Source organism: Urocampus carinirostris, chromosome 1 (assembly GCF_059441175.1).
Source record: "Urocampus carinirostris isolate Australia breed hairy pipefish chromosome 1, RoL_Ucar_1.0, whole genome shotgun sequence".
Classification (NCBI taxonomy): Eukaryota; Metazoa; Chordata; class Actinopteri; order Syngnathiformes; family Syngnathidae; genus Urocampus; species Urocampus carinirostris.
Genome location: NC_142349.1, coordinates 42,336,028 through 42,363,176, shown reverse-complemented (window position 1 = coordinate 42,363,176; position 27,149 = coordinate 42,336,028). Strand labels below are relative to the sequence as shown.

The 27,149-nt window shown below is 40.1% G+C and overlaps 2 protein-coding genes across 6 annotated transcripts in view; one reads left to right on the top strand and one right to left on the bottom strand.

The window, feature by feature from the left end:
- tbc1d17 (TBC1 domain family, member 17) overlaps positions 1 to 9,639 on the bottom strand; it is a 15,163-nt gene extending 5,524 nt beyond the window's left edge. The window contains exons 1-11 of the mRNA XM_088339892.1: positions 9,500 to 9,639; positions 5,897 to 5,992; positions 5,749 to 5,826; positions 5,566 to 5,677; positions 4,748 to 4,931; positions 4,538 to 4,649; positions 3,009 to 3,179; positions 862 to 987; positions 687 to 790; positions 486 to 580; positions 280 to 396 (exon numbers count right to left, since the gene is read on the bottom strand). Of these exons, the coding sequence (XP_088196018.1) occupies positions 280 to 396; positions 486 to 580; positions 687 to 790; positions 862 to 987; positions 3,009 to 3,179; positions 4,538 to 4,649; positions 4,748 to 4,931; positions 5,566 to 5,677; positions 5,749 to 5,826; positions 5,897 to 5,992; positions 9,500 to 9,541 (1,237 nt within the window). The 5' untranslated portion in view covers positions 9,542 to 9,639. The remainder of the gene's footprint in view (positions 1 to 279; positions 397 to 485; positions 581 to 686; positions 791 to 861; positions 988 to 3,008; positions 3,180 to 4,537; positions 4,650 to 4,747; positions 4,932 to 5,565; positions 5,678 to 5,748; positions 5,827 to 5,896; positions 5,993 to 9,499) is intronic.
- On the top strand, positions 9,566 to 27,149 carry akt1s1 (AKT1 substrate 1 (proline-rich)). Of its 5 annotated transcripts, none has more exons than XM_088339912.1 (6): positions 9,566 to 9,698; positions 12,575 to 12,736; positions 14,602 to 15,232; positions 20,475 to 20,742; positions 23,478 to 23,812; positions 25,776 to 27,149. In XM_088339912.1, exons 3-6 carry the CDS (start codon positions 14,852 to 14,854, stop codon positions 25,911 to 25,913), a joined length of 1,122 nt encoding a protein of 373 aa, XP_088196038.1. In that variant the 5' UTR covers positions 9,566 to 9,698; positions 12,575 to 12,736; positions 14,602 to 14,851; the 3' UTR covers positions 25,914 to 27,149. The 5 variants fall into 5 exon arrangements, with proteins under 5 accessions (XP_088196038.1, XP_088196029.1, XP_088196064.1 ...); XM_088339938.1 differs by lacking the exon at positions 9,566 to 9,698 and having other exon boundaries at positions 12,380 to 12,736; positions 20,535 to 20,742; positions 23,478 to 23,561; positions 23,634 to 23,812; XM_088339930.1 differs by lacking the exon at positions 9,566 to 9,698 and having other exon boundaries at positions 12,387 to 12,736; positions 23,478 to 23,561; positions 23,634 to 23,812.

The window sequence follows — 27,149 nt, the reverse complement described above, 5'->3', positions numbered from 1 at the left end:
TAATAAATAGCACAAAGGTAGCATCAATATAAAACTTTGAATATTAACATTATGTCTTATTGTTAAGGCGGGGACTTGCAACTATCATCTCACTATCAAACTGCGAAACGCCTGTTTAAAATCATTGAAAAAACATACAACCAGCGGGGACCTGCAACTATCATCTCACTATCAAACTGCGAAACGCCTGTTTAAAATCATTGAAAAAACATACAACCAGCTGGTATTGAGTGATTTTGATGTTTGGCTTTGTGTTGAAACAGAAGAGCAAAAGATCACCGAGGTCAAAGTTGTACATGCAGTACGTCATCAGCACGTCGTGGAGCAGCGTCAGGCCAGGGTTGTCGTCGCCCGAGAAAAACGTGTTGTGTCGGTCCGTTCTGTTCACGTCACGCTCTATCAACAGAAATAATAACACACACTGATGTAAAATACGAAGGAAAAAAACATCAGACTATGACTGGCGAATTGTCAAGTGTATTCACCAATCAGATTGCGGTAGCCCCTGAGCAGCGAGTTCCTCATTTCCTGCTCCTCACTGACAGACTTCCACTGCATCTTCATCCGAAAGTATTCGTCCCTGACCACAAATAAGAGTGAAGTAGCATCCCGTGATTAAAACAGAGACCACAAGCTTAGCCAGACGCTTAGAGGAATGAAAATTCCGAGTGTTATTGTGAACTGACGTCTTGAGGCGCAGAATCTCTTCTCGTTGGCTGTGGGTGCTATTCCAAGGGTAAAAGCCCAGCAGGAACTTCCATACTTCCTTTCTGAGTGTTGGTTTAATGCCCTGCAAAAATACAAATTCATGTCACATTGTAGTTTAAAAAAAAAACATATACTATTATTGTGCTACCTTACCCCCCGAAAGACCATTTCTTTAACATGGTCAGGATCTTTGACACGCCCTTCTGCGTCCAGAAAGACTTCCCACTCATCCAAAGGGGGTCCCCTCCGGACGACGGGCTTAGGACCAAGCTCCACACCCTGCGGGAGGGCGTTGAGCAGAATTTAAGCCTTTAATAGTGTGTCACATATCATATTAGTGGTTTACTTTTACTTTCTGTATTAAAGAAGTTCTCTGATAAAATAACTTGTCGTCTGATGCAGGATTTAACTACAGTATTATTATTTTTCATATTTTACAACTAGATCACCCTATTCATAAACACAATTAACATTTTTCAAAGTATCCATATATGTATAAAGAATATCATATAAAAAAAGCATTATGAAATGTCAATTTTTTCATTTTGCCTATCACCCCATTGATTATTTGGCTGATCACATAAAAAAACATGATATGTAAAATGTAGGCCTATGTGAATCTGCAATAGGATTAAAACATGTAAAAAAAATAAAACGATTTTCTCACCCTTTTTTTTTTCTTGTAAAATATGCTTATAATCCCAATCCAAGATGTACCCAAAGCAAATTGAATGCTGTTCTTAAAAAGTTTGAAGAGTGGGGACGGTCTTGGTCTCTTTTGAAAGGTAACAATCTGAAGTTTTGTCCCAAAATGAAATAATCACTGCAAGTGCTACTAACATTGAGTAAGCTTAGTTGGAACACACAGAAATAGAAGTCTTTATTCATTCTCAATTGATTTTTTTGCAATCAAATGCCTGCAAAAGAATGTAACACGGGAATCTTGGCTGGAAAACTGGTGAGGCAATAGCTTGAAGCCCTATTTAGTATCTTGTCAAATTTTGATCAGAAACTAAAAAAATAAATATAGTATTTTACACATTTTTCTAATGGTAGGTCCAGGCGTTTCTAAAAGTCACCATTTGGGGACGACCAGTCCACAGCCCTAACAACTTTGCATTGCCATGGCGCCCAGCTGGCCCCGCCCCTTGACACCGGCTGAGACGCATTGGACTGAGTGCTCTTGGAGTACTTAAGCAGGCTCCTTTGTACTGTGCGTTGCTGGAACGTTTGTTAAACCTGGTTAAACTCCGTGAGACTTCTGCTAAAACCTGTTAAATGCCTAGTTCTGTGAATCTGCCCGTATTTGATCCTGTTTTGTTTTTGGTCTGATCCGTTTGTTTGTTTTTGACAACTTGTCTTTTGTTTGGATTTCTAATCCACTCCGCGACCATCGATCCCCGGATCGAGTGTGCGCACCCTCCTCATCCTCCCCCCAATAAATTGTGAGTACGTCTACGCAAATGGGTCCTTTTTTCCTGTTTCCCGCTCCGCTTCGTAACATCAATGATTGTGCACACTTGCACATAATAATGGTGCGTAAAAATGAATCATATTGGCTTTGGGCACGTTTACTTTCAGATTTGAATATACATCGTAAATGTGTACACATTTTGGTTGGGAATTTCATTGGCTAACCATTGTGTTAATCCACATTTGTATCGGTCAAGATTTGCTCACACAGTCTTACAGGATAAAGACCGTGAAAAATATCTTGCAATTGGCCAAGATGTCAATCAAAAGATCAGAGGCTAACGGAAGTATTGAAAATAATCTGACGAGTCTGTTTATTTCTAGAGTGTATTTGTGATGAGTAAATTTTCAAATGGTAATCATGTCTGGAATACCAAGAGTTTAAGCTTTCCAATGGTATGTTGCATGACGTATTTTAGTGACTGGTGACACCATGAAGACATAACTTTGTTTATCAACGTTCTGACGGTATGTCGGCGGTCCGTCAGAACCTTAAGAGGTTCCCTACACATTATTGAAAGAATACTACAAAAATGTAAGTCAAGTCAAGTCACAACTTGATTATTTGTATAGCCCTTAATCACAAAATATGTCCTGGTTGCATAGGTCTCAATCATGTATTACACATACTCCTTAGATGTTTTGTATTTAGAACTTGTAAAATGGATAACAAAAATACCCAGTAAGGTGTGATATCCGCACAGCATTCTCATCTCACTAACATTTTTCTGCGCTTGCATGATACTCTTATTTTTGATGATTCTGCTAACATACATATCTTATTTGTTTACCCAAAGAAAAATTGTGGTTACAATGTGTTCTCTTACACAGGTGATGAGCTCAAAGCCAGGCTCTTCATCCAGCTGTGGAGCTGAACTCGGATGACGGGCCTCACGAGGGTGCACTGGGGAGTCGGGCGGCCGTAGGGCATCTCTGAAGAAGTTCGTGACCTTTGAGAAACCGCCGAAGGTTGTTGCATAGGGATCATGGATGAATCTCTGGAGAAGATACATATTAATTAATAAAAAAATAACTAGCAAATATACCATATCTATCCATCCATTCTCTGTGACGCTTATGCTCACTAGAACCAAAAGGTGGTGCAGCCCATCCCAGCCGTCTTCAGGCAGTGAGCGCAGGACACCTTGAACTGATTGCCAGCCAGTCCAAGGGCACACATTTACACGCTCATTCATACCAAGCGACAATTTGGAGTCACCAATTAACCTGCCACGCATGTCTTTGGAATGTGGGAGGAAACCGGAGTGCTCGGAGGAAAGCCACACAGGCACGGGGAGAACATGCAAATTCCGCACAGAGAAGCCGGTAGATGGATTCAAACCAGGGACCTCTGAAGTTTGGGGATAACGCCTAACCACTCAGATGGCGTGCAACCACAATATGCACATACAGAGAATCCTCACAATTTTGTGCTTTGGTTATCGCAGGTTTACTCCTGCGCGGATTACGAATTGAACTGATTTTTGTCTTCATTGTCATTGATATATGTATGGTGCATTGTGTTCTGTTAGACAGAATCGGGTAGGTGTGATTGTCTGTATGCGCGACTTTAATAGGCTGGTGTGACTGTGCACTCAACTGTGATAGGCTAGGGCAGGGGTGGCGAACACGCGGCTCTAGAGCTGTATGCGGCTCTTGGCCAATCAGAATGTGGCTCTTTGCCTCATCATATTTTCGATATAGTGTGGCTCTTTGCCTCGTTTCACATTTAGTTTTTTTCCACTCTTAAAACACAGTTGAATCCATCAGAGTTCATAACAAATAACATTTTGAAATTAATTTGGCAGGTTGTTGTTTTTATGCTGCTCCGGACACATAACTGACTGCCAATCATCTGCGTAGAGTACGTCAAGTACCTGGAAATTAAGTAAACATTTCATGAGCGTGCAGACTGTTCCCCTCACGGTCAAAATGGCTAAATGCAAAGCGAAACGGAAATATGAAGATGAACACAGGGCATTTCAGGAGGAATGGGAAGATGCTTACTTTTTTGTTGAAGGGAATGGCAAATCACTCTGTTTATTATGCAGTACCACGATATCCTATTTCAAGACTTCAAATCTTCAGCGTCAGTTTAACACAGCCCATGCTAATATTGACACAGAAAAGGTACTGAACTACGCAAGCAAAAATTTAGCACCTTGATAAGCCAGGTAAAAAGACAGTCTCAAGTGCGTGGTGTGGCTCTTTGACTCTCACGGTCAAAAAATTCGGCTCTTTGTGTCAAACTTGTTTGCCACCCCTGGGCTAGGGTATGCCCTCAGTCAGACAGCCGTTGACGTCTTGTTAAACAGTTGTTTACGTCAGGTCAACATAATAACAATTCCAATCTTACCGACACAAGATCGGCACCTCCATCGTCGAAGAGGTGCAGTTTGTCAAAAGACTGTGACCGTGCATTAGGGTCTTGTGGATAAGCCAGGAAGAGACGCCAATCCACAGGTGACCTAATGAAGATAACCACCCCCAAAAAAGCAAATGAAAAAAAAAAAGGCTAACATGGTTCATATATCTTATGTCCCAGAGTGTGTTAGTCCTGACTTACTGGTCCAAGACAATATAGCGACTAAGGGCACGCAGAAGCTCCCGGCTGCCCCCTCTGTGGAAGTGCAAGGGTGGCAAAGGGTGTCCTCCCCTGCTGGTCAACACCAGGAAATTCCGGCCCAGAGAGAAGCGAGCTCTGCGCAAGGAGTACAGCTCCGACAGCGGCAGTGAAAATGACCACTGACCTGCAAGACAAGAAAATGAACCATCTTTTGACCAGTGTTGTGCATCTCACACTGAAGGAATACATTGAAACTTATTGTAACAATTTAGGATAATACTAATCACTGAAGCAGACATATCACACATACGGCTCCCGGTCTGGAACCAACCCGTTGGTTGATTTAATCCAGCCGGCCATACATTTCTGAGTATGTCAAAAAGGAAAAGAAGTGAGTCTTTAGTTTATTTTTTATCAAAAGTTATGATTTTAAAATAAATGCAAACTAAATGCTCTTTCTAGCCGCTAGAAGGCAGTGTTAAATTTGGAAAAGCACGGTGAGTTGATTCAGGTGTACAACTGCATTCACTCGTTATAATAAACCAGTAAACACATCCAATGCCAAAAATGAAAATCTTTTTCCCCCATTGTTTGTGAATAAAACCATACATCCCAACCTTTTAACATTAAAAAGCGGTATATTTTACGAGCGGACAAAAATTAGTCTCCATAATATATATACAAACCATTCATGATAGCCATTATTGCCTCCTGCTTTGTAAAGACATATATTGTTAAACCACTGAGCTACTTGGAAAGAGTTTTTGACTGTGGTAAAAAAGGACACGAATTTTCAAAAATGTATCATTTTGCCGGACCTGTCTCTCGGAGGGGGACGTGTTCTCGATCTTTTTTCACAGTGCTGATGATCGCCCAGTCAGGCTCATAGCCAGGGTCAAACTTGGTGTCCTCCTCGCCTGCTTCGCCCTCCTGTGTCGCAAGAGTTGCACTGTAAGACCTTATTATTAAAATTTGGCAACATTCAAAAAGGAATCGCGAACCTTTTTGGAGTAAAGCACAGCAGGTGCGTTGCGGCCTGCATCTTCCAAGGGACTCCATTCTAACGCTGGAACACCACCCTGTAAAATCAAATCACTTCGTCCGAAAACTTCTTCCTCACTACATTAGCAGATGAACAGATTTCCTTACCCGCTCCACAATTCGTATGAAACCTGGAATGCTGGTGTCTTGGTTGCTTCTCTTGGCATTAGTATGCAGGTACACACCCTCCTTCTCAAATATCAGCTGAGGAGAAAAGACAAAAACGCTTACACCCACAATTCACAAAATTAGGCACACAAATTGTTAGCCAGTACAGAGTTACTTCAGTCAGTAATCACACGTTTGGACTAATTATTATGGTGTTGTTTTTAATATTGAGAGCATCATGAAGCAAAATCAAAAACACTGACATGTATTGTGATTAGTTTTATAACTTTGTGTATAATAAGGCAAAATGTATTTTGTTGTTATTATTATTATTGTTGTTTTCATCATGGTCATTATCATTATTACATCAGTAGTACCTTTTTCTGTATCTCGGTAGGAAAACCACAGCTTAAACTATATATTGAAATCAACCTTTGAAAGCATGAAGTATTTTAGTAAAAAATAAACGTCCCTTAAATATTGTATATTAAAGAAAGTACTCTTCTATTACTACATTGCTTTGATGGACTTTTGATACAACAGTTATAATTAAAAAAAAAAAAAAAAAAAAAAGCTATATAAACAGTTAGGCTATTAAAGGGACTGTGTCTATTATTTGACCACTAAATGTTGCTTTATGGTATAGTGCAACCAAAAATAGTGCTAAAAAGCAGAAAGAAGATTAACAAACTACAAAGATTCAAAGTGAACAAAATGCACAGGTTTACTTTGTCAGTTTTTGCCAAGTCTCGCTGGGGTTTTAGGATACCCATACCAAGATACTGGAAAATTATTTCAGCCCCTTTTAGGTGAGGCTCATGTTACTTATAATTTCTCAACATACTCGCACTTTTTAAAATGCATGTTTATACTGGTTTGTAGTTCATGTATTTTTGCTTATAATTTAAATCGTTTTTTCATCATGAATTATTTTTTACCACCGGGGAGCGCAAAATAATACACACTCATCTCATCTCATTAGCCGTACCGCTTATCCTCATTAGGGTCGCGGGGGGGCTGGAGCCCATCCCAGCCATCTCCGGGCAGTGGGCAGGGGACACCCTGAACTGGTTGCCAGCCAATTGCAGGGCACACAGGGACAGACAACTCATTCGCTCATTCACACCTAGGGACAATCTGGACCGGCCAATTCACCTGAAATGCATGTTTTTGGAATGTGGGAGGAAACCGGAGTGCCCGGAGGAAACCCACGCAAGCACGGGGAGAACATACAAACTCCGCACAGCAAGTCTGGAGCTGGATTTGAACCCTGTGCCCCTTAAATTACATGTGTGAAACTCATTTGACCCGCTGTATCATTTTATGTGGCTCGCGAGAGAATGCTGAGAGAAGCATAAGAGAAAAATTAGCTACATCGTGCCCTGCGATTGGCTGGCAACCAGTTCAGGGTGTCCCCTGCCCACTGCCCGGAGATGGCTGGGATGGGCTCCAGCCCCCCCGCGACCCTAATGAGGATAAGCGGTACGGCTGATGAGATGAGATGAGGTGTCATACAATGAATTGCAGTTTTAAATATGTCCACTGAGTGTTGCTAGGCACCACTTGCAAAGCACACACTGTGGTTGTATTTGCTGACTACCATGGATGAATTAGTCAACCAGAAAATATTAAGGAAAAACATTCTGATGTTATTTTACTTAAAATAAAAGTCAAAGACGCACTGTTAGGGGCAATATAAAAGATACATAATTTAAAAAAAAAACATATTAAAGCATTTCAAAGCATTCATAAAGCATTTGGGTGTCTTTGCAGAAGTTTAAAGAAGCTTTGGTTACTCTCTATAATAGATATTAAGTATAACAGCAAAGGTCTCACATTCAGGTGAACATTTTCATTGAAAAATAAAAAGCAGCAAGACTTTTTTAAACAAGTCATGTCTAGCATCAAATGTTTGCAGCAGGCTTTTAACTAGGACATTAAAGTTTGATCACATTAGCATGATTTTAGCTGACTTGGACTGGCTTGCTGTCAGTTTAAGATGTGATTTTAAGGTTCTGTTGCTATTATACAAATTTTTTTGCATGGATCTGTGCCCTCATATCTTTATTATTTAATTCTCCCTAGTCTCCTCAGAGCCTTTGCTCGGAAAATGCTGGTCGATTAGTAATATAAGAGCCAAGAAGAAACACGCTGGTTCAAGAGTGCTCTCCATTTGAACGTCTGCACAGTGGAATGCTTTGGCTCTGAGATTCGATCTACAAGGTCAGTGGAAGTCTTTGAATTTAGGCTTAGGACACACTTCAACAGCTTATGAATGATGTCGACGTCATACTCTTTCCATCTTGTCCTTGAGGGAGAAACATAAGACAGGTTGTTGCGTCTTGCATGCATTTCAAGCAATCGTTCCGGTGTTTGGACCTCATGTACAGCATCATCTAAAACCTGCTGCATCGTTAAGATTTTGGGACCGGGAGCTGTCAACTGGACATTTTGTTATTACCTATATTACATGTTGATGATGTCTGTGTATTATCTGTTAATTCCCTTTCAGCAACCATTGCAGCCTGGTCATCCTAAAAAGGGGATAGTTGTTGTACTATTTTTGACACTTTCTAATCTACATCAGTTTCCCTGACGTAAAATACACTGTAGTGCAAATTAATTAAATTGATGCTTTTTTAAAAAAATACTATGATAATTATTATTATTATTTACAAATGCAATGTTAATACACACGGCGAGATACTGAATCTTATAAAAGGAAAGATATTGAGAGGAAAAAAAAAACCCTCAATAGTAGTCTAATAATCAAATCTTACATCTCTGAATCATTTTTGATTGTGAGACTTTGAAAGACCCTCAGCCCTCCAGCTATGGCACACTTTTTATGCCATTAATTAAATAGTGCAAACCTTCCTGTGTAGAGTTTGCATGTTCTCCCTGTGATTGCATGGGTTACCTCAGCTTTCCTCCCACATTCCAAAAATATTCAAGTCAGGTTAATTGGCCGGTCCAAATTGTCCCTAGGTGTGAATGAGCGAGTGAGTTGTTTGTCTCTGTGTGCCAGTTCAGGGTGTTCCCTGCCCACTGCCCGAGGATCACTGAGATGGGCTCCAGCACCCCTGCGACCCTACTGAGGAAAAGCGGTGCAGATAATGGATGGATAGATGGATAATTAACTAGTGCCCCCAGTGGGAATGTTTTGTCGCTCCGTAACAGAATGTCTACAAAAACCGACAACTATTCGATAAAGAACTTTAAATTTGTAGTTTGAATAGAAATTTTGTGTTAAGATTCAAGCGAGCAAATGTGACATATTGGACGATTAAAGTTGAGTCACTCAGGAGCAATCATGTGATCTCGCTAACAGTCTGACAAGTTACGTCACACGCGTGCGCGTGTTTTTGGCTTTGCATGTCCGTCCACTTTCATTTTTAGAATCAGTCATTCGATGAAGACACTCGATGCTTTTTTTTAGTTTTCAAGGCGCCCATTATCTTCTCTGAACACAAATGACTACGGTTAGCTAGCGAAAACGTCGGCAACAAGAGCTGAAACGCAACAACGAACGCCCACGATCGAACAGTGGCACTTCTTTAAATGTCACAGCGTGAAGAAAATGAGTCAATGTCGTGGCTGTACCTTGTAGTCGTCACCGTTTTGCTCCATTCTTGATTCGGTCATTGTTTGTAACTAGACTAGTGTCTTCAGCCTCTTCTGTCCCAAAACAAATGTTACGTCACGCTTCCTGTTTCTACTAGGCCCGCCCCCTCAGACGGACGTCGGCGCATAAACCAATCCGAGCGATGGAGAGGAATTTTTTGCAGAAATTTCTGGTTTTGTACGATATTTTTGTCACTACGCTTTTTAATGTACACGGATATAATTTATTATTCAGGTTTCACTTGTGTGCGTTATTTGTCTTAAATTTTGTTTTATATATTGTCATTATGTTCATCGAAGCGTAAAGGGGATCGGAGATTTTCTTTGAACTTTTAAATCAAATCGTAAAAATGTAACAATAGGTCAAAGTTATATTACAAACAATGTGAGATGTGTGAGAAAAAAAATGATAATAAACACAACAACAATAATAATGATAATAATAATTATTATTATCATTATCATTATTAATATAGCTATTTTTCTGATAATTACTTCTACTACTACTACTACTACTACTACCACTACTACTACTACTACTACTACTACTAATAATAATAATAATAAAACATAGTAGTAATTATTATTATTACATACCTGTTAAACTCAGCTAATTACTGACGTTATTAATGATTGCATCCCCCCTTAATAAGTTATAATAAACCTTACAAACACAATAAAGAATCTATTTACTCACAGCAAGACAGGTAGGTATGTAGAATAAAAGCAAACCTCATTTGTGAATACAAGTTTATTTTATTTACCGTATAAACAACACAAATGTGAATTTCCCTTAGGGGATGAATAAAGTATCTATCTATCTATCTATCTATCTATCTATCTATCTATCTATCTATCTATCTATCTATCTATCTATCTATCTATCTATCTATCTATCTATCTATCTATCTATCTAGACATCTATCTAGACATCTATCTAGACATCTATCTAGACATCTATCTATCTATCTAGACATCTATCTATCTATCTATCTATCTATCTATCTATCTATCTATCTATCTATCTATCTATCTATCTATCTATCTATCTATCTATCTATCTATCTATCTATCTATCTATCTATCTATCTATCTATCTATCTATCTATCTATCTAGACATCTATCTAGACATCTATCTAGACATCTATCTAGACATCTAGACATCTATCTAGACATCTATCTATCTATCTATCTATCTATCTATCTATCTATCTATCTATCTATCTATCTATCTATCTATCTATCTATCTATCTATCTATCTATCTATCTATCTATCTATCTATCTATCTATCTATCTATCTATCTATCTATCTATCTATCTATCTATCAAACAATTCTTTCGGCATCTGTCTTAGGTCTTTACCCATTTGCAGTAAATTTAATGTTGCTTATCATACGTAGCAGATTAGAGATTAGAGACAAAATGGGCAAAACGAGATTGGTCTAACCAAAATTTTAAAGATGTATTATCTCCGCACAAAAAATGATATAGGCCTACGGCGTGCACAATTTTAAATAAACAAATACGTAGGAATTTGGGGAAAAAACTTGACATGTATGATGTTATTATTATTAGGAAAAACAGGCTCAAAGATAGTTACTTCCCCGGGGCCATCACCACCCTGAACAAGCGTGCAAAACTGTAACAATACTATATATCTTGCGACTTATATGGATTTTTTTGTTGCTGCTAATGTTATTGATCTACTTTTCTTTGCACTATCGTTATGATGTTCTATTCTTTTATTGCACTGTTATTGTAACTTGGGCCAGTCTCTGAACACTATCTTGTAAATATTTTTTTGCCAATTTATTCTCATCTCATCTCATTAGCTGTACCGCTTATCCTCATTAGGGTCACGGGGGGGCTGGAGCCCATCCCAGCCATCTCCGGGCAGTGGGCAGGGGACACCCTGAACTGGTTGCCAGCCAATCGCAGGGCACACAGGGACAGACAACTCATTCGCTCATTCACACCTAGGGACAATTTGGACCGGCCAATCCACCTGAAATGCATGTTTTTGGAATGTGGGAGGAAACCGGAGTGCCCGGAGGAAACCCACGCAAGCACGGGGAGAACATACAAACTCCGCACAGGAAGTCTGGAGCTGGATTTGAACCCACGACAGGTTCCCATGACATGAACTGTGCCGCACAAGCGCTAACCACTGCGCCGCCGTGCTGCCTCCAATTTATTCTGACAGTCATATCTTATCTTTCTCTTTAAAGGGATAGAAGGTAAAATTGATTACCTTTATTCAGTAAAATACATCGATTTGAATGATAGGCAAACGTGCATTGACTATCATACCGATGTTATTATTTTTATAAATATTTACAAGTCGAGACATTGTATTTCTTTCACGTGGCAGAATCCATACCTAATTGTCGCCGCCATGTTTTTCTGTTATCTCACTGCTACGGTCTGCTCATTTGGCATTGGTTTTTGTTCACAATATACAATATAGTGCCATCTAGTGGACAAATGTTTCATCATGTCTCTTATAGTGTTGATTACTGTACATGTTTACCGTGGTGTGCATTGTCTAATCTCGTTGCACACAATGTTTCTCTACGTTGACATCAATGACAATAGGGACTATTCTATTCTATTATTATTATTATTATTATTATTATTATTATTATTATTATTATTATTTCTATTGAATTCGTTAATCAAAGCGCAAGAGAACTTTGAAACTGAGTGACGTAACAAGAAGCTGATTGGTGTGTTGCAAAGGGTGTGCGCACTACGCGGAAGTAACGGGAGAACAAGCCCGCCCCAAAGGCGCATGTCACGTGTACAAGGTGCTCTCCATTGACAATGCAGTAAACAGATGACATCACGATTGGAACATGTTAGTTTTCACAATAAAAGTAGCCATTGCCTTTGGCACGATTCGGGAAATCATTTGAGAACTATACTTTTTTAGACTTGATCCATGTTTAAATGTATTAATAATTCAACATTTTGAGGCGATTAGAACGAACATAACCCTATATAAAACATGAAAATCAAGGTTTTTACAATGTTACTTGTCTTACTTTGAAGAGAACAACAGGAACCGTAAAATGTATCCTCGCAAACTTTCTGCTGGTGACGAGCCTAGCGAGGGGAGAGGATCGCTGCAAGGAAAAGCAGCGCGTTTGATGAAGTAAAGTGGAATTTCAATCATAAGACGAAGTGTCATCTTGAAATAAAGAAGGAAAACGGGTAGGTGAACTTGTGGCACGCATTTATTCGTTCGTAATACGCGTCTCATCTACGTTTAAGAGTCGAAAAATCACGGTCGAGTGCTGATTCCATCATGAGGAGTCTTGCACAAAACAACAACAGTGGCTAATAAAGAAGCAATAGCAACGACAGCTGCAGCAGCCAACGCAGCAAGCATCGCTTGCATCACTTTAAGCGGACACCCTTTTTAACAGACTGGCGTGGAATTAAAACGGTCGGTTTAGTCTCATCCGTTTAGGCTTTGGGCGTTTTCGAAATGCCTTTTAAGGAGCAACAGGGTAGTTGGTCATTTAAAACCCGGTTAGATATGTCTGAAAATCGGGTTTTGACATTTTAATGCCAAAGTTAACGATGGTAAAGCAATGGAAAATGCTTCCCCACCTTTAAATATTTGAAAGCAGTCGGATTTACGGTGTCAGTTATGTCTCATGCATTGTTCTTAAGCCACGATTACACAATCGAGTTTGGACATACAGTACGGACAAACGAGCACTTGGTGTGTGCTCTAAATTGATAATGCAACAGGTTTATTCATATGGGATGAAAGAAACCTTAAACTAAAACTTGGAGAATGATCACCCTTAAAGACTTTAATACATTTTTAGCGCTTTAAAAATTAAGTCTCTTTTACCAAAACATAAAGCATATTGTCCGTATGTGAGTGCTTTTATGGGCATAAATAAGGATATACTGTATTTTATCAATAAATAATTGTTTCTCCGTTCATGCTTTTTTGTATTCATTTCTATCTTTCAGAACGACTTTCTGTTTTCTCCATATTCTAACATTCGTCTCTAGTACCCTGAATAAAAATGTGATAACGAGATAAAATCGAATACCTTTACGCATGTCGTCAAGATCACTGGTGGTCTAATGGTTAGAATTGGGAGCTCTTACCGCTGTGACTCAGGTTTGATTCTTGTTGCATCCAATGGTGTGCGATTGTGGTCAGTGATATATTTTGACTGATCAATGGTTGCACAATCTTTGAGTTGTTTTTTAGGGTATAAAAATGCATTATACACAAATGAATTTGGCAATTTTCACATACATGGCAACATGGAATGTAGCTAGGGAATTGCTTTCTTTGTCACTGCTTATTTACTTTTGTAATCCACACAATTTATGTATTTATAAAGTGTTAATGTCAACTCAAACAGGCATAACGTAAATATTGAAGTACTTGGTATTAAGTTATTTTCTCACAGATGGCCTATCCCAGCTGTCTACTGGCACCAGATGAGGTACAACCTGGGCCGCTAGCTAGCCAATTGGGGACATGGATAGACAACTCATACTAGGTGATTTAATCTTACCATGTTTGTTCTGGAGCCTTGGATGAAATTAAAGCACAGTGAAAAGCTACGAAGGCATGATGAGAACTTGCAAAGACCAGACAGGAAAATGTATACCTGTTTGTAGTTAAACCTTTGTTCTCAAAAATGCAGTCATACTAACCACCCCTTCACCGTGCCACAAGGGGGTTGGTGCAGCTGAATTCTGCTGTTCAATATTTTTTTGCAACAACTTGATTGTTATTACACTCAGAACTTCCTACTAAAACTTGTCTCGACAACAAAAGTCTGTCTTTTTACATAAATCTGCTTCTTTTACATAAGGAGCGTTCTGGTGTCATGAAATTTTATTGCAGATCAGCTTATATCGCACCAAGCCAGCCATGTATGACTTTAGATTTTTAATTGGAATGACAAAATATAAAATTGAGTTTTGACAGTCTGATATTACACAATGATTAAAAACAACCATTTTTACTGTCTGAACAATATACGTTTTTACTGAAATGCCAGTTATCCTCTGACATGGTTATTTTACCCTCCCTCCAGATATCACCAGCAACTTGGCACCATCTTTTCTCTCCCCTGGCTCCACTTAGTTCAAAGGTAGCACCCAGTCATCGCACCATATTATTGGGTCACCCAGTGCCTCAGAAAAAAACCTCCCGTTCCATTTTCACTGGTGCAAAACCAAATCCACCAACCAACCAAAACAGACCAGCAAACAAGCGGATTGATATTTAAGCTACATCATTTCTCAGGCCATTTGAGAACTAGACACACACTACCTGACACCATCATGGCCTCCATTATCAAATTGTCAGAGCCGGAAATCGCAGACAACCACAGGGACAGCTGGATGGCACTCCTGGCCGCCGTTGACGCATACTGCTTAAAGTCGGGCTGCGAGTTGGCTATCCTGACGGCTTGTAAGAAGTTCAGGTCTTCGGCACCCGAAGCCGATCCCGCCAAGAAGAAGTGGGACCGTGGCAGTGGCTTTCACAAGGATTGTGAGTTCTCGTACAGTGTATGGGGTCAGGGATTCCTGGCTGAGTCCGCGCGGCGCTACGTGGACGACATTGGTGTGTTGCACTCCACCACTTTGCTGACGGCGCAAAAGCATATGCGTCAAGCTGCTGCCGAAGTCAAATCGGAGGAAGTTCAGAGAGTTATAAGTCAGGTGTGTACAACAACAATTCACTCACAGCTAGGTGATTTAATTATTTGAATACATTGACTTCTTCAATCGTATATAGATTTATATTACTGAAACCTTTTTTCATCAGTTATTTCAAGGGAATTCAATTTATCCATTTTTGGGGGGATGGGTCAGAGGTAAGATCGGGCCTGAAAAAAATCCAGCCAAAACTGACCTAGGCCCACAAGTTTTACAGCCCGAATCGGCCCCAGTCCGACCAATTAACTTGATATGCAGGACCGAGCTTAAAGCAAACCATAAATTTAACATTTTATTTGTGAGGACTCGACAGGATGAGAGGTGATTTATGATAACAAATCAAAGCCTGTCTTTTGTAACCAAATGTAAGTTCAACAGGACTTTATAAACGTTTGCATCTTATATATATCTGTTTCTGCATATGTTACATTAACCTTTCATCTTTGACGGATTTTTTTAAGAATTGACGGGAACATTTTTAAGTTGTCCTTTAAAAATTGGGCCATTAATAAAAAAAGCATTATGTCCTTAAAAATATAGCGCGACACTTTTAGAGAGAGGCAGCAAGACAAAGAAGAACAATCTATGGACGGCAAGAGTCAAACAATCTGAAAAAAAAAAAAAAAAAAATATATATATATATATATATATATATATATACATATACATATATTATATAATGTTATATTTTATTATAAGGGCAGCACGGCGGCGCAGTGGTTAGCGCGTGTGTGGCACAGTTCTGAGGTCGTGGGAACCTCCTGCGTGGGTTCAAATCCAGCCACCGGCCTTACTGTGCGGAGTTTGTATGTTCTCCCCGTGCTTGCGTGGGTTTCCTCCGGGCACTCCGGTTTCCGCCCACGTTCTGAAAACATGCATGTCAGGTTAATTGGCCGGTCCAAATTGTCCCTAGGTGTGACTGAGCGAGTGAGTTGTCTGTCCCCGTGTGCCCTGCGATTGGCTGGCAACCGGTTCAGGGTGTCCCCTGCCCACTGCCTGGGAATGGTTGGGATGAGTTCCAGCCCCCCGCGACCCTAATAAGGATAAGCAGTACAGCTGATGAGATGAGATGAGATATTTTATTATATTATATTATAAATTTTTTATATATATAGCGGCACTGCGGATTAGTGGTTAGCGCATCCGCGGCACAGTTCTGAGGTCATGGGATCAAACCCAGCTACCAGCCTTCCTGTGCGGAGTTTGCATGTTCTCTCCGTTCTTGCGTGAGTTTCCTCCTGGCACTCTCCCACATTCCCAAATCTTGCATCTCAGGTTAATTGGCCGGTCCAAATTGTCCCTAGGTGTGAATGAGCGAGAGGGTTGTCTGCCTCTGTGTGCCCTGCGACTGGCTTGCAACCAGTTCAAGGTGTCTCCTACTGCAGATAAATACATGTGTTTTCATCTTTATTTATTTTCCACACATTTTTAGAACAAATGTTTAAACTTATATTTATTTTTCAAAAGTCAGCGCCGGGGAATTCCCACCCGAACGTAATGATTGAAATTTTCGACGCAACACGAATTTCGTGCTCAGGCTTAAGCTCTTACCACTGGCAAGGGTCAAGTCATTTTTTTTTTAGCAAAAAAGCTCTTTATGGATGCAATGCCTGCCGTTTTCACCATTGAGTTTAAAAATGTATTTGTAAAGCACTTTTCAATAAATGAATTGACACTCAAAGTGTAGTATAAAAACATTCAGTGTATAATAACAAACCTGGCAAACTAAGACAATTGCTCCCTGTATTAGTGATATCAAAAATTTACTGTAAGCAAAAATAAACCTTACGGACACAATGTGGCATCTACTCACTCACAGCAAGACAAACTACGCCTACTTCTTAAAAATTATTGCGAAAAAGTTCATTATTTTCCAAAGTGTATAATACGAATGAAAATTTTATATATTTTAAATTCATTGCAGACCAACTGAAATGTTTCAGGTCTTTTATTGTTTTATTACTAATGATTTTGGCATACAGCTCATGAAAACCCAAAATTCCCATCTAAAAAAATTTGTATATCACGAAAAGCGGCTCTAAACAAGCTACTGATCTCAACGAGTTAACTCTACACACCTGCAAATTAATCCTGGGGCTGTTAATAACACCCAGCTTGGTTCATTACTCAAAACCGCAATCATGGGTAAGACTGCTGACCAGACTGCTGTCCAGTAAGCCACCTTTGACACGCTCAATTAGGAGACACTAAAAGAAACCTCTGAGCGAATAGGCTTTCCCAGAGTCCTGTATCAAGGCACTTCATTTGGAAGTCTGTGCGAAGAAAAAAGCGTGGCAGAAAACGCTGCACACCAGAAGAGGTGACCGGATCCAGAGGAAAACTGGAGAACGGTCGATTCCAGACCTCTGGGGACCTGAAGAAGCTGTGAACTAGATAGATAGATAGATAGATAGATACTTTATTCATCCCCTAAGGGAAATTCACATTTCCAGCAGCATCCCTGAGCTGAGAACAGTACAATAATAAAGCCAAAAGAATACAATATACAAATACCCAGTGTGACGTGCAAATGCCCACTGTAGCGTGTTATATAGAGTAACTAAATAGTGCTACACAGAATACATATTGCAGTAAGATTCGGTAATATCCAATGTAGGTGGTGTGGTTTAATGTGGGCCTTTACTCTGCCGGGTGGAGTTAAAGAGCCTCATGGCATGAGGAAGAAAAGATCTCTTCAGTCTGTCCGTAGTACAAGACAGTGACAGCAGTCTGTCGCTGAAACTGCTCTTCTGTCTGGAGATAATGCTGTGTAGTGGATGCGATGGATTGTCCATGATTGACCTCAGCTTTTTCAGTGCTCGTCTCTCAGCTACTGTTGTTAGGCTGTCCAGCTCTTTGCCCACAACAGAGCTCGCTTTCCTAGCCAGTTTATTGAGACGAGAGGCATCCTTCTTCTTGACGCTGCCTCCCCAACACGCTGCCGCATAGAAGAGGGCGCTTGCTGTCTCAGTCTAAGTCTAAGTCTGCAGTAGAAGCATCCAGAGGCATAGTGCACAGGTGTGTGCAGGAAATGGGCTACAGGTGCCGCATTTCCCAAGACAAGCCACTTTTGAACCAGAAACTGCGTCAGAAAAGGCTGACCTGGGTGACAAAACAAGTAATGCTGCACTGTTGAGAAACACCAGACCCAACACTGTGGATGAGCTTAAGGCTGCTATCGAAGCATTCTGGGCCTCCATGACACCTCAGCAGTGCCACAGGCTGATTTCCTCCTTAGCACGCATTGAATCAGTCATTTGTGCAAACGGATTCCCGACCAAGTTTTGAGTGCATAACTGAAGATGATTATTTGACGGTTGACTTATTTTTTCGTGTAGATGAAATATGCTTATTATCTGAGATAGGGATTTTTTTTTTCATACTTTATTTGCCAAAATCATTTATATTAAAACAATAAAAGGTTTGAACTACTTTAGTTGTGTGTAATGAGTCTAAAATAAATGAAAGTCTAATGTTTATCAGTACATTACTGAAAATAATTAACCATGACAATATGCATTTTTATTCGACAGACGTGTTTGTAGAGTACCGCGGCAGCATTTGCAATCTAGGATGACATTGTCGTCTGCTGCCAGTGACTGAGACGATCTGGATTCGAGCCTTAATGGGCAAGAGGAGATCGGTCTAACAAAAATGTTTTTGTTATTATCCTGCACAAAAATTGTTACATGGCATACACAATTTGAAATGATGAAAAAAAAGAAAAGAGGAAATAACACGAGGAAAATATCAGTTGACTGGTGTGTAATATATGTAAAACAAGTTTGATTTATCTACCAAATAAACAACACAATTATTTTAGCATCTTTCCTAGTTCTTTCCTCTCTTGCAGTAATTTTAAAACTTATTTCTGACAGGTATTCAATAAGGAAATAAAATCCCCTTCAATCCCCACTCCGCAACTCAAAACGGAAATTACACAGAATAAGAGACACAAGTGATACATAGGCAATTCCTTCATGAAACGGCAGCATAAGGAGATATTAATGATTCATGTAGTCATGTTGCGTGCACAGGCAAATAAATGTCAAAGGGTATGATAATTAAGTTTGCGTGCCGTTGCTGGGAGGGCAGCGTGATCGCCTCTGCCACAAGTACACTTTTTGTTTTTATCCTAGCAGGAAGTTAACAGAAGACTTGTGGTGTGCCGGCTCAATTAACAAACTGCCAGGGAGTTTTGAGTATAAATCAATGCCATGCTTCTTGCACAATAGAAATAAACACCATATAAAGCTCTGCAAATTGATCTCAGTAATAATGGGATGGTGGTTAAGGAAACATGGGAACGAGAAGCTAATGTAGTGATAAAAGACGACGACTGGGAGAAAACTATGAAAGAGGGACACAAAATAACCAGCAGTCCGACATGGAGGGAGTTTGAATGGAAAGTAAAAATGTGATCCTTCTATATACCCTCTATCACTTCAAAATATAAAAATCCATCTAATTTATGTTGTCGTAACTGTGCGAGGGTCGGAGATTTCACGCATATTTTCTGGAATTGCCCGCTAATATTACATTTCTTGAAAAGTATTTAAACAGAGATAAAATTAATTATTGTTTGCGAGTTGCGGTTGGACCCAGTGTCCTATGTATTAGGAATTTTGCCAGAAGAATTATTGACTGGTCAACATAAATATGCACTAAGCGTTATGCTTCTGGTAGAAAAGAAAAAGATCACAGCTTCCTGGCTGAAACCACAGCCTCCTGACATAAAACAATGGAGAGACAAATTAAAGCAAATGTACATTATGGAAAAAAAAATCAATGCAAGACTTCAACTGAAACTAGATCAATTCGGGAAAAGATGGAAGCTCATCACACAATTTTTACTTGATGTTTAAACACCTCAGCTTTTATTTTATTAACATTTTTTGTTGGGGTTTCTTTTGTTATTTATGGGTATGTCAATTGTATATATTTTTTGTTCGTGTTGCTGTATAATGGGGGACCCAACCCTCCGTCAAAGTGTGTATGAGAAATAAAAAGTTGAAGGAAAGGAAAAGAAATAAACACCAGAACTAGAAATAACCATGAAAAAAAGCAATTCTCAGAACCTGGCAAAAAAGAAAAAAAAAACATGACAAAAACAAACCCCCTCAAAAATACCATAAAACCTAAACACCCTTTTAATGATTACCAGCACTTCGCACACTGTTCCCAGAGACTGTTGTGACTTCAAGCTTAAATAATAGCCCAGCCGCATCCTTGTCACTGTTCCCAGAATGTGGCCGGTGACTCTGTCTCGGGTGGCATCAGCCCTAACACCAGACTGTACTCGCAGAACTACCCGTCCATCTACAGCTCAGGGGGTGTCTCAGCCCAGAGCAACAACAGCGAGGGCGAGCGAGACAAGAGCGCTCTGGAGGTCACACGGCAGGGCATGCAGCGCTCGGGCATCAATGACCTGGAAGAACAATGTGAGGATGATGAAGAGGACGAGGAAGAGGAGGACATGGATGAGAAGAGACCTTTTGGCAATGAGAGTGCAGGTAAAGACTACAGTTTCCTCAAAAGCACATTTTTACCAATGGGTGGCATTTTTTTATCTTGCCATTTATTCATAATAACATTTTCTTAAATTAGAAAAAATACAAACCTGGAAATAAACAAGAGCGCGAGGATTACAACAACAGAGTAAAAAGAAAAGTCCATAGATCATAGTGTATGAAACGGTCAGTTGAATCTTTGATCCTTGGTGTAAATAAATTTAGAGGTAAGATCTTAAGCTCAAGGACAAGCCTGACATGAAATCCAGCCCAGATCAAGGATAAAATATCATCCTTCCATCTATCCACCCATTGTCTTCCGCTTATCCGAGGTCGGGTCGAGGGGGCAGCAACCTTAAAAGGGAAGCCCAGATGTCCCTATCCCCAGCCACCTCTTCCAGCTCATCCGGCAGGATCCCGAGGCGTTCCCAGGCCAGCCTAGAGACAGTCTCTCCGGCGTGTCCTGGGTCGCCCCGGCCCTCCTGCCGGTGGGACATGCTCCCAAAAGCCATTTTCTGTAGCCGTGGATCGTCGCGCCAAGGACCCCTCCCTTGGCCGCTACCCAGCTCTCTACGCACCCGACCCCTTTGGCCCCTCCTACAGGTGGTGAGCCCATGGGAAGAGGGAACGACGTCGTCCCTTCGGTGCCCCGTCCCTTCTGTGCCCGGCCGGACCATTTGAGTAAAGGCCCGCTCGCCAGCGGACCCCACCTCCAGGCCTGGCTCCAGAAGGGGGCCCCGGTAACCCGCGTCCGGGCGATGGAAATTGTGGCCCAATGTTTTTTCTCTTCATAAAGGGTCCTCTGTTCCGCATTTTGTCTGGTCCCTCACCGCCATGGGTGAACCTATCAGGGGTTTAAAGCCCCCGACAACATAGCTCCTAGGATGATTGGGACACACAAACTCCTCCACCTCGATAAGGTGGCAGATCACGGAGGATAAAATGTCAATCATTACAAAATGTTACTTATTAAAAAGTGTCAATCATTGTGTTCAGGCCTTGCTTCTCTCTCGCTTTAAAAATAAAAAAAAATATGTTTATAAAATGTGTTCAAGAATACCTTAACCGCCAGGGTTGTAGGGAAACAACTGCCTGTGGGGTGTCTTGGGCAAGTGCGGCCTGGCAGCGCCCATCCTCTCCACGCCCATTTTTTAAAACAGGTTTTAAAAACGACCGATGATACAGATGGTAGTGGTTCGCATGAAAACGAGTAGGAGAATTGACAAGCAGCGGCGTATGACAATACTAAACAATAAGGCGTGCATTTATTGGGGAAAATAAATAAGTAAACTTTCCTCTATGCGTTGCCTCTTGCAGACCATACATTGTTCTTCTTTGGCTCTCTGCCTCGCTCTCTCTTAAAGTGCTGGGCTAGGTTCTTAAGGACATACTGCCGCTTTGGTTAATGGCCTAATTTTCGACTTGTCAAAGTGACGGACGGCCCTAACATATTCCCTTTAACTCTTTAAAAAAATCTGTCAATAATGAAAAATTGTCAGCTAATGTAACCTCTCCAGAGACAAAAATATAAAAGATGTAAATTTTTATACAGTCTTGTTTAACTTCCATCTTATTACAAAACACAGGCTTTAATTTGTGATCATAAAGCCCTACCGAGTCCACACAAATAAAATATGACATTCTGGATTTGCTTGGTCTCATTCTTGCAAATCTAGTTAATTGGTCAGGCTGGATTTTTTTAGGTCTGATCCTACCTCTAAAACAAATCTTAAGCATTTTGGAAAAACGAAAAAAAAAACATTTAAAGTATTATTGCCACTTGATGAATTTTTAAAGTTAATTAACACAGTACATCAAAAAAAGAAAAAATCATCTGCACTTTTATTTATCATAACATGCAAGAATGTTACAAATAACGCATGCAGTTCAAAGAAGTATTATGCTGCAATTCAAGTAAAGTAAGACTCAATCTAATCCATCAAGCATAAATGGTAAATGGTCTGCATTTATATAGTTCTTTTAAGTCAATGTAGACCTCCCAAAGTGCTTTACAATGTGCTTCACACTTACCCATTCACACACACACTCACACACCAATAGGGAGTCAACCATGCAAGGTGCCTACCTGCTTATTGGGGGCATTAGGGATTCAGTGTCTTGCCCAAGGACGCTTCGACATATAACACGGAGGATCCGGGCATGGAACCTGCGACCTCTTGATCCCAAGACGAGGGTTCTACGAATTGTCTGTCCATTGTCTTTTTCATAATAAAATTCATTGCACAACAACTTCCAATAATGCGCAAATCATTGACAGAATGTCAAGAATATCTTGTTGCACTTTGCACAATATAAAAAATTGCAACTTCTGTAAATAGCGTATTACAAAAAAATTTGTGTCTTATGACTTGAAATAGCTATCAGTATTGGTGAAAAAGTGACTGTATACACTGTTGTACAGTGCCTGTCTTAAGACTGGGAAATCATAGGTCTTTGACAATAAAAAAATGCTATAAAAATGCTGGTTGACACTCAGCATTTAGGGTTGGTTTTAGGTGATTAGATGACCATGTCAAGTGAGAAACCGTACTCGATACCTAAACCTTTCAAAATAGAGATAAAAGCCCCAAAATAATAAAAATATGCTAATAACTAAAAAATGCAGCACAACAGTACGAAGAAAATACAAAGTATTAATATATCGGGCGCCGCTTGCACAAGAGCACGCACAAAATCTTGAAATAAACCCATCTAAATGCCATTGTTGCCAATTTCAGGCGTGTTTTCAATGGACGAAGACTCATTGTCCCGCGAATGTGAGCCTTTTTTTGAGTCTGACGGTGAAGAGGAGAGCACTGACGGTGAGTCCACCTGCCTCTATTCAATCATACACATGTACAACAAGTTCAAGAGTATTTGTTTCTGTCAAGCAGGCTCGTTGAGCGAAGAGGCACCACCTCCTACCCGCGCTATGGCCGTAACGCACCACGGCATGCATGCGTCACGGCACACCAACCCCATGGTGCTGGCACGCTCGCTTCCCGTTTCCGTGCCCGTTTGGGGGTGTAAAGGGGGGCGGGCAGCACCCGGGGACGGTAGCAGCGGAGAACGGGTAAAAATAACACACATTCAAACACTTTTAATCAAGGTGCATTGTGGACTTGTACCAATTAAGATCTAAAGTGCCTGAAAAAGCGTGTTTCTTAAACCTATTAACATTGTACACTAAACATTGTACAGCAGTAGTCAGCAACTACCGGGTTACTTTGTTACCGCGTAGCACAGAAAGAAAAGTTAATTATATATATATATAATATATATATATATATATATATTATATATATATATATATATATATATATATATATAATTTTTTTTTTTTTGTAACTATTGTCGTTTTACTGACACTGCTACGTTTCAGACTGAACTTGAACAGGGGCTTTGAGGATGTGCTTTAAAATCAAAATCAGTGTGGTTCATGCAGGGTTCGCAATCACTCGTAGGGCGGTGCAACTGTTGGATGTGCAAACATTACAAAAAGTTTGAAGGTTCACAATAATAGTTTGAAAGGAAGCCCGCAGGTGTAATAACTTACAATTTTTTGGTATTTCTATGGTCTTCAAGGGTTGAGGTAACATTTATCGTGCATCCAGTTTAGTTGAACATAGCTATAGTAGTTTAGCTGTACAACAGTGGACGGCAAACTTTTCTGTTCTTTTTAAAAAAAATAAATGTTCAAAATATTATTTACAACAAGTATAACATTTGGTGGAATGGATTACAAGGTATTGCACAGAGTGAATCATGGAAGCAATGTTTTGGGTGCTCTGAGGAGAGTGATGAGCAACAAGAGTATGAGTATGGATGTTAAGAGGGGACTGTATGAGAGAGTGATTGTGCCGACTGTGTTGTATGAGTCAGAGACTTGGAGCCTGAACACAGATTTGAGAAGGAAATTAAATGTTTTTGAGATGAAGTGTTTGAGGAGTATGTTAGGAGTGACAAGATTAGATGGATTGGGAAATGAAATTGTGAGAGACAGAACTGGAGTTGTAGTGGAACTGAGCAAGCGTGTCGATAAGAGAGCACTCGGTTGGTTAGGACGCATGGAGAAGATGGATTAAGAGCGAATGTTAAAAATGATCAATAGAGAAGAAGTAAATGGAAGGAGACCAAGAGGAAGGCCGCAATTGACGTGGATGGATGGTGTTATGAGTGCACTGCAGGAAAGAGGTCTAAATATAGTGGAAGCTCGAGCTCTTGTTGGTAATAGGAATGAGTAGAGAGGTGTTGTGAGAGTATAGTGCGATATTGGACGCCTTCTAAGGGATGAGCAGGGCACCTGTATGATGCGGCAGGGGTAAACCAGTGAAAGCTGTTGGGCTCGGCTGTTGAACAGAGGAGTGTGTTGTATCACCCTGAGCCGAGTAACACGGCCACTTTCTTGTGTCCTGTTTCATCTGGAAGGACGAAAGCATGACCAACTTGGGTGGCGAGGTGCTTAACTTGTTTGGGTGTTTGGGCATTTAGGTTGGCCATGGTCCAAAAATTTGTGTGTGTGTTTTTTGCTACTTTTTCCCTTTTTTTTATTTTCTTTGTTTTCGTGTATGTGTTTGTCTTGCTGTCGGTCACCCCTCTCAAGGGATATGACCAGGGTAGATGGATAACATTTATAATAATAACAACATAAATCATAATGTCAAACGCAATTCCACTGTGTAGTCATGTGGAACATTCAGATATCCTTTGAGCATCACACTAAAATTAAATCATTCATTTTCTGAACCACTTATCCTAACGAGGGTCACTGGTGTGCTGGGCCCATCCCAGCCACGTTTTAGAATGTGGGAGGAAACTATTCAGAAATACAAAACTGTTTTGATATTGTTTGTTTTTTGAGAATCTACTGCAACTACTGGTAACTTAGTTGGCATGTAACAATAACAAATATACTCATATCTGAGATTTTCTGGCTAGTCACATTGGACTGCTATTATTTCGAACAGCAATATCTAAAATCGGGCCTGAACGTGGATCATAAAATGCCTCATTTGAATTATTTTTTTTCCTTTCAGGTGGGCTGCGCTGACCTGGAGCATATCGCTGCCAGCATGAAGGCCCTTCTAGCCCCTGGAGCGACTGACGGGACAGAAATGTTTGGGGCCCTGCCACGGCCCAGAGTCAACACCGGTGACTTCTCACTCAAGCACTGAGTCTGAGGGCACGCAGCACGTCCTGTGAAAAAAAATGCACCTCCATTCATCGCTCACTTATTCAAGGAGGTAACGAAACACAAAAAAGGGCCGATGACGCACCTGGAGTTTGAAACAACCACCCTTATTTGCCATAACCCACAATAACAGGCACAACAGTTTTTTCATAAGTTTGTTCCGGTTTTAAGTATTTTCCGCAACTTAATGCTAAAGTCTAATGTTTTTATTCAGAAGACATGGTTTAAAATCTCAAGAAATTAGCTTAAATAGTTAGCACTGATTTTACACGGGAAGGGAGCACCTAGGAATATAACACACACAGACACCAAAATGGGTGGGATTAGCATGTTTGTTGGTATAGAATATCAAGAGTAAGAAAGATATAACAAACTCTCTAAAATGTGCATAGTCTTTTTCCTACTTGACAACATAAATTAAAACATCAACGTCAAAATATTTTCCATTTTTCTGGGGAAAACATTATCGGATGCGGAAATGTCACCTAGCTAGTCATCCACTAGCCTAAATGCTGTCTATAAAGCAGATTTACTTCACAAAATGATTAATTTCTGCCAAAAAACTAAAACTTTCCAGAAACAAAAATCCACATACACAATGAAGGGTCGCAGGTTGGATTGCACTTGAATTGACACAACATTTAGTCTTTTGGTAGCTTGTTTTTGGCTTTATAAAACCAAGGTCACATTTCTGTTAGGCTGCAATAAGGCCAAAGTTGAAAAACAAATACTTTTTCTCACATTGTTTTTTTGCTAAACCATTTCCCTAACAGCACAAATAATTTGAATATTTTATCACATTTAGGTTCTTTCCAGTTGCTCATATGTTAGCATATGGATACTCACAATTATAATAAAAACTCCTGGTGCATCGTCAGCCATTCGTTCAAAAAAGTTTGTTCTCCTTGATGTTCAAAAAATGTGAAACGCTTATATTGAAAACACCAGCAGCACCTCCGTTAGTTCATCTTTCATAAGTCCTAACTTACATGTTTGCCTCTTTGTACTAAACTACAAAGCATTGACTGACTTGTCCAATGATTGTACTTAAAATATTTTTTGTAATTTCCGAACTTAATTGGATGACTAAGACTGACAGAAGTGAAGCAGAAAACGTAAAGACTAAAAGTCAAAACTTTTGAAGTGGAATTTTGGTAAATGTTCTCCAAGTTCTTCTTTCGTGGTTCAAATAAAGAAGCAACACCAAGTCGGTGAATTA

Coding starts and splice junctions, on each gene's coding strand:
- akt1s1 (XM_088339912.1), top strand. CDS start 14,852: ATGGCCTCCATTATCAAATTGTCAGAGCCGGAAATCGCAGACAACCAC. Junction 20,743..23,477: donor TTTTGGCAATGAGAGTGCAG/GTAAAGACTACA, acceptor TGCCAATTTCAG/GCGTGTTTTCAATGGACGAA. Junction 23,813..25,775: donor ACGGTAGCAGCGGAGAACGG/GTAAAAATAACA, acceptor TTTTCCTTTCAG/GTGGGCTGCGCTGACCTGGA.